The sequence below is a fragment of the Ahaetulla prasina genome, chromosome 2, assembly GCF_028640845.1.
Source record: "Ahaetulla prasina isolate Xishuangbanna chromosome 2, ASM2864084v1, whole genome shotgun sequence".
In the NCBI taxonomy this organism is placed as follows: domain Eukaryota; kingdom Metazoa; phylum Chordata; class Lepidosauria; order Squamata; family Colubridae; genus Ahaetulla; species Ahaetulla prasina.
Window position 1 is genome coordinate 138,064,012 of NC_080540.1, and position 18,914 is coordinate 138,082,925.

General features: G+C 43.8%; 1 protein-coding gene across 11 annotated transcripts in view; it reads right to left on the reverse strand.

Annotated features, from left to right (window-relative positions):
* Positions 1–18,914, reverse strand: part of BAHCC1 (BAH domain and coiled-coil containing 1) — a 129,837-nt gene that overhangs the window by 25,898 nt on the left and 85,025 nt on the right. For all 11 annotated transcript variants that reach the window (XM_058166665.1, XM_058166664.1, XM_058166662.1 and 8 more), the window contains 10 exons: positions 17,076–18,758; positions 15,697–15,802; positions 14,955–15,163; positions 13,171–13,329; positions 12,810–13,030; positions 11,065–11,380; positions 8,993–9,676; positions 4,042–4,241; positions 1,963–2,099; positions 1,533–1,658 (listed from right to left, as the gene is read on the reverse strand). In XM_058166665.1, coding sequence (XP_058022648.1) covers positions 1,533–1,658; positions 1,963–2,099; positions 4,042–4,241; positions 8,993–9,676; positions 11,065–11,380; positions 12,810–13,030; positions 13,171–13,329; positions 14,955–15,163; positions 15,697–15,802; positions 17,076–18,758 — 3,841 coding nt within the window. The remainder of the gene's footprint in view (positions 1–1,532; positions 1,659–1,962; positions 2,100–4,041; positions 4,242–8,992; positions 9,677–11,064; positions 11,381–12,809; positions 13,031–13,170; positions 13,330–14,954; positions 15,164–15,696; positions 15,803–17,075; positions 18,759–18,914) is intronic.

Below are 18,914 nucleotides of genomic sequence, written 5' to 3' on the forward strand. Positions count from 1 at the left end.
GTCCTGGAAGGTTTCCATGAGCCATATGGTGGAGCCATGTTGCAACCCAAAGCCAACACTAACTGCTTTTTTTCCCCCTGTAACCTTCACTACATTTGCTAATGTTTTGTGACATAAAACCTAGAGATTAATTTTTTTCTCCTGTCTTAATTGAAGGAACCATTTAGTACAGATTTAACTATTATTACCAAATCATCAGGATTGATGCAGCGCACACACGCGTGCTCCAATCATGTTTGGACTAGCTTGGAGGATTTATGCAAATGGGCCTGCCGGGAGAGGCAATTTGTAGCAGAGAAGGACAATTATACAGGGCCCGTGAGTGCGGGAATGACTGTGCCGGGCGGCTAATGGATAATCATAAAGCGCCAGCAGCAATGAACACCACTGCAGCGTGACCAATGACTTTATACAGCACAGATAAAGAGGCTTTTATGCAACACTGCCTTCCTTTTCAAAGAGGGGCAATTCTTCCCCCAGAGCAGTGCAGGAGGCAAGATAGACGGGAGGCAGGGGAGCACAGAGGACCGGGCATCTCTTCAGCCCTCTTATTCTTCCAGATCTCAATGACCACTAGGATGGGTAAGGCCTTGGCCGTGCTGAGCACTAAAGTGCGGGTCACCTCTAGGGTGAAGGCAACAGAGACAGCCAAAAAACAACAAGCAACGCTTTGATCACAACATATTCGCTGAACATCAACACCGCTTTTTCTCATGCCTCTTCCCAGTGTGGTCTGTAATTATTACACTACAAACAGAGAGATCTGGGAGGAAGAGTCCGCTTTTTATAGTATACAAATACAAGAAAGCAGAATAAAGAAACACTGACACTATACAGCTGTTTGATGTAAAAAAAGGCTGAGAAAGAAAGAAAGAAAGAAAGAAAGAAAGAAAGAAAGAAAGAAAGAAAGAAAGAAAGAAAGAAAGAAAGAAAAGGAGAGAAAGGCTTCATTATGTGAAATTTCTCTTTACACATATATGCTTCCCCAAAATCTAATTACAGATCCCCAGTGACAGACAGACACAAATGCAAACAGACTAACACTTTGTCTCATTCATACTATCCAGCCTGGTAAAATATACACAGAGCATAACACCTGTAAAATGGATAGAGGGGAAATTTCTAAAAGGAAAATGAAGGATAGAGACGGGTAGCTAAAACCTTTCATATCACGGCCCCTTTATCGTTGATGCCCCTCTTTCCAGCTAATAATTCCAGATTTTTTTGGGGGGTGGGTGGGTGGGAGGAATCCCATGGTATTAGGATGAAGGGGGAGGAGGTAATGATGAAGATAGCATTTGCTGCAGGGAAAAGTTCCACCTTTCTCCCATCCTGCTAATGGCCTGATAGTCCCATCTATCCTTGCAGAAATGCACACAGCAGCACTTCCATTCATTATAACAGCCACACGGACAGACCCTTCTTAAGAGCCTCCACTGGGTCCCTCAAGCTTTCAAACAGAAGGCAATGTTGTACACATTTAGAGTGCTTTCCCCAACCCCAAGCACAATAAGTCATGCTAGATCACTCACTTGACCTTCCTGCTGTCACTCTTGCCCATCGAACCCTGTCGCAATGAACTGAGTGTGCTGGAGTGCTTGCGTTTCCTAGGTCTCCCCGGTCCCCGTCGAGCTGGACTCCGGGAACTCTCCTCTCGCCTACAGGTAATAACCATATTAAACACAGAACAAAAGGGCAGGAATGGCCCTGCTCCCATATACTGAGGGTCTCTTTGGATGTGGGCACTAGTCTAGTTTAGGACAGGGAAGGCCTCTGATCAAGGGGATCATTTGGCCTTCAGATGTTACAGTAAACAGATCAACCTGTAGATTCAAAGCTATTTCACCCCCTTATTACTGACGTTATTCCTGGTGCTGTTTTGCTTTACACACCTGCCTTCTGGCAAGTGGGTCAGGTGCTTACAGAAACCTGTAGTGAAAACTGAGGAAACCAGACACTCACTCATGGTCATGCCGCCTCTGCAGTTTGGCCAATTCCCGCTGTTTCTCTTTGTAGCGTCGCTGCAGTTCTGCTAGGCGCATGCGCATCTCCACTTCCTGTGTGTCCAAATTCTCAATAGCTGCTTTGAGAGGGCAAACCTTCAGGGAGAGAGAAAAGGCCACCTTAGCCACAGAGGAAAGCATGACAGGGTGCATCATATGTTTTATTCATGCTTTTACTCCTAGTAGTTTATATGCCCCGAGACTTATTTGCACTCTTGAACTGAACACATTTAGAAGGCCAGTTGGTTCTACTTATGTACTTGCAGGATGACCTTTAAGGGACTACTCTTGGGATCTTCACTCCTGTTCAAGTGGGAGCCATTTTGGCCACCCAACATCTTCAATGGCTAAGAAATGTAATTAAGACAAATTAATTTGAGAGGATTTCTGGAATTCAAAACAAAATTATGACAAGAATGCTTCCTCTTTTTCTTCCTACAGTTGATTAACTTTGATAATGATTTATCTCCTTGCTGCCACACACTGAACATACAGAGATCTTTATAGAGATTTCCCATTCTCTTAAGGGGCATTCTTGTTATTTAGAAACTCAAGCAGATGAAGCACCTTTAGTCCACACAATACTGCTGAACTGTATTCAGTTCTCAGACTGCAAGTGGTCCTCGACTTATAACCTGGACGCTTTATGATGGGCCATCAAAAACTACTTATGACCTGTTTTCAAAGTTACGATGGGCGCAAACTATAACCCCACCACCCGTAGTCACACAATCACATTTTGGGCGCTTGGCAATTCACTTACTTTTACTACAGTCTGCACCATTTTTTGCGACTTTTTTTTAACCAGCTTCTAGTGTATGCTTCTGGTTTCTGGCAAAAAAACTCCCATCGGGGAAACTGATTTGGTTAATAACTGCGGTGTTCACCTAACAACTGCAGTCAAAAAATGTCAAAAAAGTCAGGTCCACTCACATGATGCCTCAAGTTACAACTGTAACAATTTATGATCATAATTTAGAGCTCAATTACCATCGTAACTCAAGGACTATCTGATTCTGTACCCAATCAGAAGCCTAACATTCTAGCCTCCATACACTCTACCCAGCCAACCTTTCTTATAAATATGATTACTAAAATTGGAGAGGCTGATACAGCAAAAGCTATCCGGCGAAGTTGTTTAAGGCAAGCCGTAATAATTGTCCCCTAATCAAACAAACAAATGAACAAAAGTGGGAATAAAAAATGCACTCAAACATTTCAAAATCTTCTACACAATTTTGCTTGTAGAATACATGTAGTCCTTGACTTATGACCACAATTGAGTCCAAAATTTCTATTGTTAACTGAGACATTCGTTAACCGAGTTTGCCCTTTTTTTTTTTTACCTTGCTTGCCACAGTTGTTAAGTGAATCACTGCAGCTGTTATGTTAGTAACAAGACTGTTAAATGAATCTGGCTTCCCCATTGATTTTGCTTGTTAGAAAGTCACAAAAGATGATCACATGAATCCGGGACACTGCAACTGTCCTTAATATGAGTCAGTTGCCAAGCATCTGAATTTTGACCAGGTGACTACAGGGATGCTGCAATGGTTGTAAGTGTGAAAAACAGTCATAAGTCACTTTATTCAGTGCCATTGTAACTTTGAACGGTCACTAAATGAACTGTTGTAAGTTGAAGACTACCTGTACAGCAGTCTTGCCCGATTCTGTTATCTCATGCAGAGGTATCCAGAGCAAGCCACGTTTTTGTTAGAATGATTAAACATGCACTGCAGTGTCACACAAGCTCCACCTCTCGCAGGTGACTATAATGAATGCCTAAAGGGGGAAGGATTTGTACTGTGACATCATAATGAATGATGTCATTTTTACCACAGAAGTCTCTGTTATTACCTGTGAAAGTTGAGATCCTTCTTCAAATGAGATAGGTGAATATTTTTGTGGTCTGTGGCAGCACAGACCATGTGGCCCAGAAATGGACCACAAAACTATGTCAGGTTACAAAAATGGAATGCTGTCAGGTAACCTTTGAATCCATCAGCTCTGTCATTCATTTTGAACACAAGAAACTTACAGGCTTGGTTTTAGGGGTCCAGATGTATTTCCGTCGGGAGACCCGCGTGCGAGGGCGCAGATTCACACACGGTGCAGCATCTGCCAGACTGAGAAGATCAGGTGGGCTGCTCTCAAAGCCAGTGGCTTCCACAAGAGCCCAGGCAGCAGCAAGGGTGGCTAGACTTTGCAAATTGAAGGCTGCCAAGTCTTCATCCAGCACTGTGGAAAACAAAGATACAATCGGAGACAATCAATTCTCATTCATAGAACAGGTTATTAATAAGTTATGAGCTTACATTTCCCATCTAGGGCTCTCAATCTTGTCACATCAAAGGAGCCGTCATATTCAGAGCTTCCAGACTAAATTTGCCTTCTTGGTGTGCTCCTACCTGCCTCCTCTATCTATCATATGGTGTTAGTTAGTTATGGCCCCTTTTGCTGCTTAGCAAATCGTAGCAGAGGCCAAAGATGGGCTCCAGCACAAGTCCAAAAGCTCAGAAGACGAGACCTCTGGTCCCAGTGACCGACCCAGATTGGATCCTGCAACATTATCCTGGGACACATATATTTGCCTTCATTTGTAGAAAGGAAAAAGGCAGAAATAGCAGAGGGAAAACTGAGGAGGGTTGCAAACAAAAAGGCCCCATTGTAAAGAGGACACTTAAAATATTTCAGCTGCAGGATAAATACTTCATCTTGTAACATCTCTGAATTCATATGCCACCCCTAGTGACTGGATGAAGGTATGTGTCTTGGGCTTCTAAGCATATTTGGTGGCATTTCACAATCTACCCCATCTCTTGACAAGACCCTGTCTTTCCTCTTCCCAGACAAACCATGCTGCTTTTCCCACTCTGTTACGAAGGGCTGAAAGAGAGCCAGGATGTAGAAAAAGTTGGCTTGCAAGCTTACGGTCATTTAGAAAAGCAGAAAGCTCACCCAGACCGTAGCTTAAAACCACCAGGTCCCTGTTCGTATTTCTTTGCGGAATACATCTGAAGTCCTTTCACACAGAGGGAAAGTTGTTAGGATATCACCTGCCCAAGCAGGAGGCCCGAGAAGCCCATTTGGGACAGCAAGCAGAAGTTATCATTGCCAGAATTTAAGGAAAAAGGGGCCTATTGGAAATAGCCTCGGAAGTAGAAGATGTGTTCAGGAAGGAGGGAAACAGTTGCTCAAATAGGGAGAGCTGAAAGGGCCAGCCTCTGCATGAAGATATACAAGTGGAAAAAGGGTAACCATGGACATTTTAAAAAAAATCTTGTACTATGCATGTGTGGGTGTATCTCCTTAAAGACTCATGCATTCATACACCTCTCCCTCATGGGCTGTTGCTCTTTGTATACAAGTGCATCTGCTTGTGAAAGTGCCTGTGCACACGTATGAGAAGGCACATAGGGGAGCCCTTGTATGCGGTTTCCGTTCCACTGTGGGCAAGAACGGTTTTGGTGTGTGAGCAATAACCGTTGGTGTACAGATGAAAAGCACAGACGTCGCTTAGCCACAGGGGATGATAACCATCTGCATATGTGGGTTGGTGTAAACCTCGCCATTGGGGAGGCAGGAAGTGGGAGGTTTGAAACAGCAGCAGAAAGGTGTAGGGACAAGAAAGAAGGACTTTCACTACTCAAATGATATTGGATGGTTGTGATTATTATTAGCTTTCGCAAAGAGGCCATTATTATTCAAAAGCAGTGAATGTGAGATACTTCTCAAGAACTAGGGCGTTCTGAAAACAGGAGACATCAAAATAAATCTGGTAACAGACCAGTCAAATTATCTGTTCCCCAGCTTTCCAAACAGGCAAGGCCTCACAGTAATAGGCCAGTCTAGGATGCTTATAATAAGCAAGCCCCATCCCAAATTAATTTGCAATTCCAAATCCAACAGGGAAAGTCGTCCCCCCACACAACCCTATTGCTTTCTACATGCGGTATGCAGTAATGAAGTCCAAGGCTCTTGCTTTCTAAGCTTTCAAAATTAAGAGGCATAGTGATCATCAGCAAGGCCCAAGCAAGTGCAACAATTCTAATACCTTCCCTGATTTCATCTGGTTGTTGGGCAAGCCTCCAAATTCTGCCTCTGAGTGGGAATTTACTATATTCCCTAGTGTTTGGCTTAAGTAGCCTGACACTTCTCTCCTGGCTGGTGAACATTTTGAAAGGTGCACATTCCCTCTATTGATTTGTGAGACTTTCAAAGTTGTATTCATTTCAAAGAGTCCGGACTGCTGTAACATGGTATGTCTACTCTAAAACAATGACCTACCTACATGAGATTATGTACCATTTTTGTTTACATGCAGCAATTCACAGCTTTCAATCATTCATAATACCAGACATTATGTAGCAACATCAATAGCGCTTGGATTTATATACCGCTTCACAGTGCTTTTACAACCCTCTCTAAGCGGTATTATAGGGTCAGCAAATTGCCCCCAACAATCTGAGGCCTCATTTTACCCACCTCGGAAGGATGGAAGGCTGAGTCAACCTTGAGCCTGGTGAGATTCAAAGTGCCAAATTGCAGGCAGCCGGCAGTCAGCAGAAGTAGCCTGCAGTACTGCACTCTAACCACTGTGCCACCTCGGCTCTAGAAAACCCAGCTGTGCTCAAAAGTCAGAGTGGGATAATAGTGTATCAGCATGCAGGGTTCTAAGGAAGAATACAGTTCATCTGAGGAAAGAAGTAGAAGGCATTGAAGAGGAATAGCTTAGCTCATGTCTGAATAATTCACTTTATCTCCTAACCAATCTGGGACCTGGTCATGATTAGGATAGATAAGACACAGTGTTTGGTCTATTTTTCTAAAAGAGAAAGAAGAGAGGATTCCTTTCTAACCAGTTCTGTACCCAAGAGCGATCTGCGATAATCAGATATCTAATGAAGGGATCCTAAGAGCTATAGCTGTAGTAGAAGAGATACTTCCTCAATGATGGATTGGGCTAGGTAACCTTTTGGAGACTTCCAGTGAGAACTCATGGTGAACTGACAACCCTGAAGGAATGAGAACGGCATTGGAGCGGAGACTGGCAGCCAAATAGCAGAACTCTGGCTGACAAAGTGTCTCTGGAGAAAGGAGTGATAGTGAAATTGCCCACATGTACTCCGAACACCTGCATTTTATGAGTAGATTTCAGGTCTACAGTGGATCAAGTTTTTGTGGTTAACTTGTGAATCAAGCAGCTGGGAGTCTAGGGATTTCAACCAAGTTCAAAACTATAATGTAGCCTATATGGACATAATGTTTTCCACGCCTGATGTCTTTTGGAAATATTTCTTAATTGTTTTTCAATTATTACGAACTTTTGAATTGAAAAAATATATATTCAAAATTCTATCACAGGGAGAGTTTCCTTCAATCCTTAATATAAATTTAAGGATTTAAAAAATATTTTTGAGCAAACATCAAATATATGATTAGAATGCTGACTTTGGAAAGTTACCAATGGACTAAGGGTTCAAATTTGAAATAAGATTTTGAAATTGTTTATAAAAATCCTTCCTGTGGGAAAATGCTGTTATTTTTAATTATTAAAAAATATGATGGTTGAGTACTAGAAGGAATCAGAAGGAACTATTTATTACTACTTTATTATAATTAAAGGAGAATAACAAATTTGACTCACTAATAGAGAATGCAGCAAAATATTTAATATTGGACATATTTAAGGATATTTTTGAACAATGGACTCAGAAATTAATCCTTGGAATGTCGGCTATTATAGATCCATGAGAACATGTTTAACTGGCAAGACTGGGACTGATTTGAAAGTGGATTTTGAAATGCCATGCTACAGAAAGGGTATGGAAAAAGATACTACACTGTATATTCAAATAGAATTGGCTAATGTCTTAATAATTAAAAGGTATACAAATAATAAGCCAGAAGAATAACCTGGATACTTTACTACAGTATATTGTATTTATAAAAGAGACCTATTAAAGTTTTGAAAGATTTTATGAGAACAGATAAAGAAGAAATGAAAATAAATCAAATCATAAGATATTATTTGAAGGGATTGATAAAAGTAAAAGGAAGGAATATAAAGTTGGTTCACTTGATCAAAGTTAAAATAGATGTCATAGATATGACCAAGATTGAACAAGGCCTTAAAGGATTTATTTGCAGAAAAGAGATGTGATATGGGAAGAAGAGATTGTTTGCTGTATTTCAAGAGGTAATAAATTACTAAAATTGTTTATATTTGTGATGAAGAGGAAAATCATTTAACCTATTTATTGTCTTTACTATATTTTTATTTTTCTAATATTTTTCTTTCTTTTCTATTTTTTTATTCTTTTTACTTTTTACATTTTGTTTGTATTGGTTTGCTTTTCCAATTGTAATATTTAATAAAATTATTATTTTACAAAAAGGACTAGGTGTCCATTGGGATCCCCCTCCTACTGTACAACTCTGGATGGGACTATTTGAGTGATACCTGATGGGAAGGGAGAACTTACATCATGCTTGGGAATCTGACATTTGATTAGCAGCTGTTCCATGAAACATTGAAAAGCTAATGGAAGGAAATAAGGGAATAGGCCTTAGCATGTGTGCACAAACATCTATTATACCTCCCAAGAGGACAAGCATGGACATCTTTTTTTTCCCAAGGTCTGGGAAAAGATTCTAGTCCTGGTCCCTAGACAATCTTCACATCATGAGCAAATGTTCAGCTTCCAGTTCATTGTCATACCTTCATACAGTATTCCTTTACCAATTCCCTGCTGGCTAGTCAGGAGGCAGGATTAGGGTATGGGAAAAGGGAGCTTCTCATTCTGTTGTTGACATTTGATATTTGGCTCTGCCTTTGCCTATTGCCCTTATGAGCTGAAGAAGCCAGCAATTTTCAGATACCAATAAAAATAGTTGCCAAGAAAGAAGCGAATGCTGATTTTTTCCCCACCTCCCTGCTCTGAGGTGGAGGGAAGGAATCAGGACAGGATGATCTGTTGTTTCCTTACCTGAATCACAGTGCCGCTGACAGAGTTCCAGTTCAGCCAGCTCACTGAGCAGGGCAATGCCAGGAATCCCTGAGCTGGACGGAGAGGGCAAGGGAAGGGAAGCTGCAGAAGATGGGGATGCCAGGTCTGGGAGTTCACCCAAGTTGATGCTGGCAGCAATAAGGGCATCCAGGCCATATGGTGCTACCTGTACATCAGTCTGTGTTGATGGATCATCAGGTAAGACAGCATTACTCTCAGCTTCCTGACAGTCAACTTCCAATGTTACAACAGGACTCTCTTCTGTAGTCATCACTCCAGGGGAAGGTCCTGGCGTGGCAGCATCTGAGCTAGGCTCCTCCTGATGTTCTTTTTGGGTAGAATCCAAGTCATCTGAGCTATCCCTGACCAGCAGGGAGCAATTTGGGGTATCCTTAATCGTTTCAGGGGAGCTTGGTCTCTGGGGATGGACAAGTAGATGCGGAGGGTGAAGGTGGGTTGGTTCCACTTCAGAGTCCCCAGTCGCACTGGGTGGGCTAGCTTCTGCCTCGCAGCGTGGCTCCTGCTCTGGTGGAAAGGTGCGTGACTGTTCAGGCTCAGCTGCTGTAGAAACAGTTTGCATAGTGTCAGGATCAGCTGGGTCCCGGGGAAATGGTGATGCATAGCCCAGACCAGCCACAGGATAGGTATAACCAGGAGGGAGATCTACAAAGAGAAGAAGAGTCCCAGAGTAAAGCACGGTAGGGGACTAGCTGACTATCTCTCCAAATCCACAGCAAATATTAATAGTCTCACAATACAGGTGCCACAATCAGCAGTATCACTTGACATTATTCATTTTTCTCTACCGACTATATGAAAAATTCTATTTGTACTAAATTGCTCAAATTCACATGATATATTCTGCAGAATTGTCTCAAAAAGAAAAAAAAATGAAATGAAATGAAATGCTGAGATTGAGGGAGATTCAGTTTGAGGAAGGAAAATCCAACATCAAGGATGAAAAGATTCTGAGGTCCTGATTGTGGACAATGGAAACACTACGTAAGTCCCTTCGATTTCTGAGCTTACAATACATACAATATAGGCAGCCTATGTATCCATACTCCATCTTACAGTCATCCCCACTGCTGCTGCTCATGATCAGCTATGGGGGAATTTAAACACACTGCTGCTTCCTTACACTCAACAGTAGCAGGAAAGCTACATGGAAGAGCAATCTTCCACGTGTAAAAATCCTTGTTCCTTTGCTAGTAATTGTTAGTAGGTGAAGTGTACTTTGGTTCCAACTACCTTTGAAAGATTCCATCTTTAGGTTTGAAGACTTTTAACATAACTGTCCAACCCCAAAAAGCTTCCTGTTTTCGCTACGTTTGTCAAGCTTGTCTATAACCACAAGACTTTGTATTTGTCCTATTTTAACAACCTGAAACAAGACAGTGCTATAAAAAATTATTGATCAGTGAGCCATCCTTTGTACTTTCCAGAATCCTTACTAGCAAGTCATCCTTTCTTCACTGTGCTCTTAATTGAATTTAAACTGTTGGATTACAGAACTATACCAAATGTTTGCTGGATCCTTTTTATTATCGTTATATACAGAGCGACATGAAATCACACAGCTGCAAGTTCTTTAGATGGTGTTGGTCTTCATATGCATCAACTTCTTCCCAAGAATCTAGGATGTCATAATGTATTGGCATAGTATATGTGCAGATCCAAGCAGTGTGGCCTTGTACTTCTGTTGGTTGCACAGTCTAGATGTTGTCATTTAATAATATCAAAGGTATTGCCTCAGGAAGTAAGCTGTTCCAAGGAGAGCTGCCTTTTGCAATTGACTGCGGACGATTTTGTCAATGCCAATGGCGTTCCATGGTGCTCCAGATGTTTATTATGATTATGATTATGATTAATTTATTGGCCACCCACATCCGATGGACTTTGGGTGACGTACCAATGTGTAAAAAAGCATACAAAGAGCTAAACCTTTCAACATACAGCCCAGATTAAAATAACCCAATAGACAACAAAGCCAAGAAAAAAAGAGGCCATTTCTCATCCCAGTTCTCAGCCTGCCATGAATGAATCTTTACCTGGTTCCAGTGATTTAGGATAGTCCTGGGCTGGCCGCCCTTCAGGCTGCTTATCCACAGCTTCAGGACCCGTAGAATTCTGGGAGGGCACCGGACTTACAGCAGGGGAGCGTGGCACCACAGCCGGGCAGACAGGTAAAGTGCAGGGACCAGGGCATTTGGGTGGATGGCAGCATGATGAGAGCTTGACTGAGCAGGCAGCCGCCGGGGACAGGCCCTTTGGGGGAGCGTTTAAGGCAACTGCTTTGTGAGATGGTTTGAGTGGCTTTTCAGGACCTGGCAACTCCAGCTCCGGTGGGGGCTCTTCTAGCTTCCGCTATTAAGTAGGTGAGGGAAGAGAAAGAGATGGATAGTCAATAAGTACATCAATCCCACATAAATAATGACACAGGCAGCAATAAGCTCCATAGTCGGTACTATTAGCGTGCATGTCTTAAGACTTCCATGTGGTTCCAACAACCTATAAATTAAAGATTGACACTGTGTACCCTTACACAACACCACAGCTGGTATCATAGCCAAATGTGCAACCCTATGCTTAGGCTGACTCGGTGGTCTTCTGGAGATTGTATCCCTCCAGAGCAAAAACAGGAAGAACAATTTCAATGAGCTCAACAGGGAATCAGATACATTGCAGAGGATGGCTAGCTTATGTTTTCTACTCTTCTGCCTTGGAGTGTGGATGCAGGAACAGGGACCGGGCTTATGCAGTAAATAAGTAGAATTCTGCCTTAAAAGCATTCAGGTTCTGCAACAAAAAATTATGCAAATTCAATTAAGTAGGGAACTTTCTCCTCCAAAGTGTTTAAATCGCTGCCACTCAAACACCTACATAGAGAGAAGAAGCCCTGTTCTCTGAACCTGGCAATTTTAATTAACCAGCTCTCTAATTAACATACTCCCATAATTTTTCAAGGATATCTTTTTGGAAACTGAATGAACCAAACATAAAATTGGATCCAAAGGGTCAACACAACATAGCATACGTTATTTTGTACGCAAGGCCTTGAAAGAGAGACTTTGGAATCAGGAAGCAAGTTCTTCTTCCCCATATGATGTTGGATTCCATCATTGTCGCAATCTCGCAACTAGGAGCAACAGGAAGATTAGTATAAATCTCTAGCTGATATCACTTCCCTTGAGGTGAACTCAGGAAATTACTTCCTCATTCGGGATCTGGCCAAGCACTACTGTTTGGAGTTTAGATGGGTTTTTCCATCAATTGGTTAGAACATAATTTCTCCATGTATTCATCTTCTGTTGCACATAGGCGTTTTGTAAATGGCTAAATTACTTTAAACAATCACCTTCCTGCAATAAATCTATGTGCGTCTGCATCATCCTGGGATCTGGACCGCATGGAACTATCTCTATTAAAGGAGCTTTATGGTGTCTGGATTATTTTACAAAGAACAAGATTTGATCACAGTTTGCCTATTTATTATTAATAGCTCCGGGCAGCAAACAACAAAAATCAGCAATACAAATATCAATAAAATCCAAAATGTATTACAGCTGGGGCAGCACAACTGTATCAATATCCACAATGCCCTTAAATAGGCTCTCAACTTCTTAGCTGACAATGTCCTGGGTAAAAAGCCAGGTTTTGGATATCTTAAGGAAGGATTGTCAGTCTAATTCCTACACCCTGATTATGCAGATGCTCTTTGCTGTTTTTCCAGCTTTCCAGTAAGAGTTACCAGGAGGCGACATCAGTAGTAATGCCATCTTTTTCGCATGCCTACCTGGCTGTGAGTGTGCCGCTGCACTTCCAATGCCTGTGCTGCACGCTGTTGCTGTTGCTGCTGCTGCTGCTGCTGCTGCTGCTGCAAGGCATAGAGTTCTTGCTGACGCAGGAACTGAGTACGGGAGTAGACAGGGAGTTGTCCTGTGTGCTGCAGGTGAGAACCAGGCCCCCGGCTAGGATACATGGGTGGCCAGATAGATGCCTGATCCATCACCTCAGCTGCAGAGAAACAGGAGAGATAATCAGAGGAGTAAACAAAGCCAGGAGCCACACCCTTTGCTTCTTTTCTTACAGGAGAAGGACCATTATCTACAACCCTGGGAATATGCCACAACTAATCCTCTCTGGCTTCCACTTACCAAGGGTGTGGGGGGCTCCATGGGCTGGCGGCTCAGAGGGCAGGATAACTAGCTGAGCAGGTGGCTCTTGTGATAGAGGGAAGACGGGTTGCATGGCACTGGGCATAGAAGGGGGAAAACCAGGTGGCAGGTTCTGATGCAAAGCAGGGTGCCCGATGCCTGGAATAAATTAGGAGAGAAAACATTTTTGTTGACGTGAAATAAAGCCCAGTGTATTTCACCCATCTGCACAGCAACCCCATCTTTTCCAGGGAAAGGAGTCTTACGGGGACACCTTTTTTGCTTGCTCACAATTCTCATTTAACTTTTCATCTATCATAGGTTGGGTGTGGATTCATCCCGTGTAACAACATAGATAACATACTGTTAATAGATCTTAAAATCAGTTTCCATATGTATTTTTAACTTTTTATATTCTGTTTTTTATTTTGACAAGGATGTTAGTTGTTTTTGAGTACTCACCAAAATAGGAAAAAAGGTATCAAGCAATAAATGGTGATGATGGTGGGGTCTATATTAAAAATTGAGAACAGCTTTGCTACTTCCACCTGTCTCTCCCTGGCAGTTAGCTGAGATCTTGGCAGGAGACTGTGTCTTTCTTTCTTTCTTTCTTTCTTTCTTTCTTTCTTTCTTTCTTTCTTTCTTTCTTTCTTTCTTTCTTTCTTTCTTCCTTCCTTCCTTCCTTCCTTCCTTCCTTCCTTCCTTCCTTCCTTCCTTCCTTCCTTCCATCTTTCTTTTCCTTCCTTCCCCTCAAGAAGGTCATATACAGCAATCATTTCTCCTATTTTTCTTCACAATTATCTATCCTGTGAGGTTGTGCAGTGAAGAAGTGAAGGCCATAAGACACCCAATAAGCTTCCAAAGCTGAGAGTGAACTAGAATCAGAGCCTCCCCACTCACTCCTAGTTTAACCCCTTAACTATTTTACCATTGTGAGTTAAATCACTGAACAGAAATGAATACAAGAATCCAGAGGCTCATTCTGGAGTTTCTCTGTAGGTTATACAATTCTATATAGGAAATCATTTATGTCTATTCAGTTTCTTGCTGAATACTGACAGGATTGGATATAGTATGATTCAAACATCATTGCAGATTAATTTCCATGTAGGCTTCCTGTAGCATCTGGAATAGTGCAATTAAGTCAGTATAAGCAAAGTTGCCCTTGACTCCACTAGCTCTTGACCACAATAGTACCTATGTTTATAAGTTAAAGTCAGTTTAGATCTCTTATCATCACCTATTCCAGCAGAGCATGGGGAAAAGGCAGCCTCAAAGCTTCTTTATGGTTCCAACACTTCATTAAATTTTGGATGAGTGATTTGATCAAAATCAGTGGCATGGATTTTCTCGGCGCAAGACACATGGAAACTTAGTGTAAGATCTAAGCTATATAGGTATAACAATAAAAATGCCTCCTACCCTCATAAAATTGGAAAATATTCAAAAATTCCAGCCCTTCCCATATGTAAGACTTTCTCTCTGCATTCTGCCCACTATAAAATATCACTTCTTGGCCACCTAAAGATTTGTTCATCTCTGCAGAAAGGAGTAATGGAAAGAGGTTGGAAAATGTAAAGAATGGGATACAAGACAGGTTTTTGAAGCAAAAAGAGGTACTAAGAACCTTCAGTTTTTTTGGACTGAATTCTGTGGGAGGCTGGATTAAAAGTGGTAGCTCAGGCGTGTTTCCCTGATAGGTCAGAAATAAAAGAGCAAGTTCATGAAGCCATGAAATCCAGATAAAATTTCTGTTTTAGATATATACTGTTTACTTGACTGACCATAGGAGTGTCCACCCATCCAAAGCGAAGGGCTACGTGTCCGAGGCAACCAATGTGCATGAGCAGGATGGGTATGGGCTGCTGGATCACCTCCCAGTTGGCTGGACTGCAATGAGGAACCGCCTGCAATCATCAGATGAGGGGTGAGGTCTCCAGGACAACTGCTTGATGGGTGGATTCGGGCGAATTCCACAAGATCTTTGTTATCCCTGACAAATTAGAAGTACAGATAAGAAAAATGCAGGTCTGCTGGGATAAAGAGATCCCTTGTCCTGGCCAAAGAATGACAGTATAGACCACAGGTGTCAAACTCACAGCATCATGTTGCCATCACATGACATATCGTGACGTTTTTTTCCCTTTGCGGAGCTGGGGTGGGCATGGCCTGTGCATGACGCACCCGGCCCACGGGCCACCAGTTTGACACCCCTGGTATAGATCATCATCCAGTAATGTATAAATTATCTTATAAGCTTAACCTTGGGAAATGGCTTGGATTCCAAAATAACAACAATGACAATGGCAACAACAAACTGGCTTTCACAAGGAAAGATCCATCATTAGACAATTTTAATGCTAATTGAAAGATGTCAGTCATAGCATTTTTTCCTGGGATGCAAGTAATCTTGGCTAAGTTCCCTCCACCGGCACACCCAGTCTAATTACAAATTATTACTAACCACTACCAAGACGGTGTTTAATCCCTTCCCTTCTCCGTTAGTTAGGCTAAGAAGGCCCTTACTGAAGCAGGAGGTCTCTCCCCGCAAGTCCCAAACGCTCCTCACACAGCCGGTTCCGTTCTTCCTCAGCATCCAGATCGATGACATGCATTGGCCTCGCTGTGCCAGCTGTGAAAAACAGAATGGGAGAGCAGACATGGATATCAGCTTCTGATATTGAAGTCCAGGGATGTGAGTGGAGGGTCTCCCATACTCCTGGTGCAGTGGTGGGTTTCAATTTTTTTTTAACTACCAGTTCTGTGGGTGTGGCTTGGTAGGCGTGGCTTGGTGGGTGTGGCAGGGGAAGGATACTGCAAAATCTCCATTTCCTCCTGATCATCTGGGACTCGGGAGGCAGAGAATAGATGGGGGCAGGGCTAGTCAGAATTTTTACTACTGGTTCTCTGAACTACTCAAAATTTCCACTACCAGTTCTCCAGAACTGGTCAGAACCTGCTGAAACCCACCTCTGTCCTGGTGACATGAGCAAGTAGAGAGTCAAGACAGTAAAGACTATGATGACATTGATGGATATATACGCAAGAACAGTTACCAAGGCAAAGGGGCTAAAACATGTTTTGAGCTCTAAGAAGAAGAAAAAATATTCGGAAGTGGCTCAGGCACAGACACCCCTCTCACTCACTGGCGTATAAAAAGGGGAGGTACAGCTCCATCCCTCTTCCAAGATTCTGTTACTGCAACCTACCTCAATAAATGTAGTTCTAGTCTTCCTGGTCTGGTTTACCTAGCAGAGCTGACAACAAAACCCAGGAAAAAAGAAGGGAAAGATGCTCTTGAAAATAGATCCCAGGACGTCCCTTTCACACTCATGTCCATTCTGCATCTAGATGGGATTTCCACAGGAGTGAAGATACAGAGTCCAGGATCTAACTTTCTTAAAAGCCTTTAGCTCAATTCAAGGGCTGGAGGGTTTAATTTCCAAAGTGGAAGGCCATGAATGATAGGGAAGGTGATGAATGTATTTAATATTTGGCTTCGGGCTGAAGCCCATTTCATATGTTCATACAAAAGGGGCTTCTTGAATCAAGACGGCCACGCCACTGCCTAGTCTCCTGCCTCATAAATCTCCTATTCCCCACTTCACAATCTCCCAAGACTAACACCCATCTCCACCCCCCACCCCCGGGCCCTTTAATGTACAAGGCAGAAGAGAAGATCCCTCTTCAATCATACAAACCACAGAAGCACTAATGGTACTTATGTTGGTGGGGGAAAAGAGGAAAAGGCATGCTTAGGCCAATGCTTGTATCTCCTGTAGCAGAGATCAGAGATAGAATTATGAAAGGAAGCACAATTTATGTGTGTATTCCCCTCCCCCCCCCAAATCACATAGTTTGTAAAACATCAACTGCCTATTATTTTATTCCCTAACGTTTGTTACCTTTGAGGCCCATGGCAGTCCGGCTCTGCCGACTGGAGCTAGATCCATAGGCTGGCTCTGGCCGACTTAATGTGTCCTTTTGACGAGCCACAGCCACAGCAATGCCCACTGGAGGCTGACGCACCTCACCATCTCCGTGGCTGAGGTCATGGTCTCTGCTCCGGGCACAGTCTGAACGTTCCAGATCCTGCTGTCCTTTGGTCCCCAAATGTTTGCCCCCATCCTGATGGGCACAGCTGCCCTTGAGGCTGCCTAGCCCCACGTAAGGAGCCTTCTGGCCCACAATAAGTGCTTGGTTGCTGTATTTAAGCAAGTTTTTCATGGCTGACACTTCGTCAGGAGGGGTCTGCATATCCTGCGTGAGCACAGAACCCTGGGTCATGAGTGCAGCCTGCTGGAGGCTGCTGCTAAAAGGGTCCAAGTAAGAGCCTTTTCTCTCCTCTGCCATGGACAAAGGAGGGCCCTGGCCCTGAACTGGCCACGGTGGCAAATGGGGCCCACTGTAGCCCAGAGAGCTGAGCTCCATGGATTTGCGCTTGGATTCTGCATGAGCGCCTGCCTGTTCCATCTCGGTCTGCAAATGCTGCTGGTGGCGGATGCGAGCCACTTTCTGGGTGCTGGAAACTGGCGGCTCCTTGGGGGCCTTGTCTAAAGTGCAGCAGGACTGGCTGAGTTTGCACAGCGTCTCTCGGGAGTTAGGTCGAGCACAGTCTTGAGGTGGTATCATCTCAAAATGGCCACCCTTAGGTTGGTGGGGCAAGCTGCCAAAATGGCTGTCGGAACCAGTGCTATTCAGGTACTCCAGCCCTTTCAGTCGGGTGTTGGGATTCTGGGGCCATTCCAGCCTCCGCTCCACTTTGCCCTCAGCTTTGAAGTGAGAGAAATGATGGTGGCCATAGGTAGGGGGATGCTCTGGGCCCACCTCGTGGGGGCGCTCTTTGCCCTCACAGGGCTCTGAAGGGACCTGAAAGGAGCGGCTTTTGTCAGTCAGGTGGCCTACCGAAGGCACAAAAGTGGCTCCGCTAATCCGTAGCTCCCGGCTGGCCTTGTCCTGCAGAGGACACATCCCATCTGGGCTGGAATGAAGCTGCAGGCAGGGGAAGCTGCCCGTTGTCGTGCTCAGGGCAGGGGGCCCAGGGGGCAGACTGGATGGGACAGTGTAGGAGACCGAGTGGTGCAACATTTGTCTTCGCTCCAGGCACTCGCTGTAGGACTGAGGAGGCTCATGGTGGCCAAGGTCCTTGGCACAACGGCTCTGGGAAACAGCATGGCGTGGTAGAAGGCCTCCGCCACAACTGGGGAGGACAGCTTTGCCTGAGTCACCATTCAGTACCTTGGAGCTCAGCAGGCATGAGGGCAGATGTTTGGGCCGGTTGTCACAAGAGCCCCGCTGAAGAGTCCCTTCCTTGCAGTTGATTTCCGGTGTCATAGGCATCACCAGCTTGTGCCGCTCCTTGGCCTCCTCTTCAGCCACTCGCTCCTTGCTTTCACCCTTGGCGCCTTTATCCTTCGACACTGCACAGCGCTCATAGTCTTTGTGGCACTTCTGCCCATGCCCAGCCTCCCGGTCCCGGCTGCAGGAACCAATCGGATGTCCAGGTGCTGCCCGGGCAATGCTGGGGAAATTGTGATTGGTTGAAAGCAGTGTAGGTTGAGCTGGAAGGTTGCGCAGATAGAAATTGTCTACAGAAAGAGGAGAAGCGATTAAGAGAAGTCTCCCAGACAACAATGTGGCCTAGATCACAACGTGCAACATCACAATCCTAAGAATAGCCTAGCAGCTCTAATTGCCCATGCCTTGTGGCACCAAGTAATGCTGGAAATAAAAGCTCCCTAGTT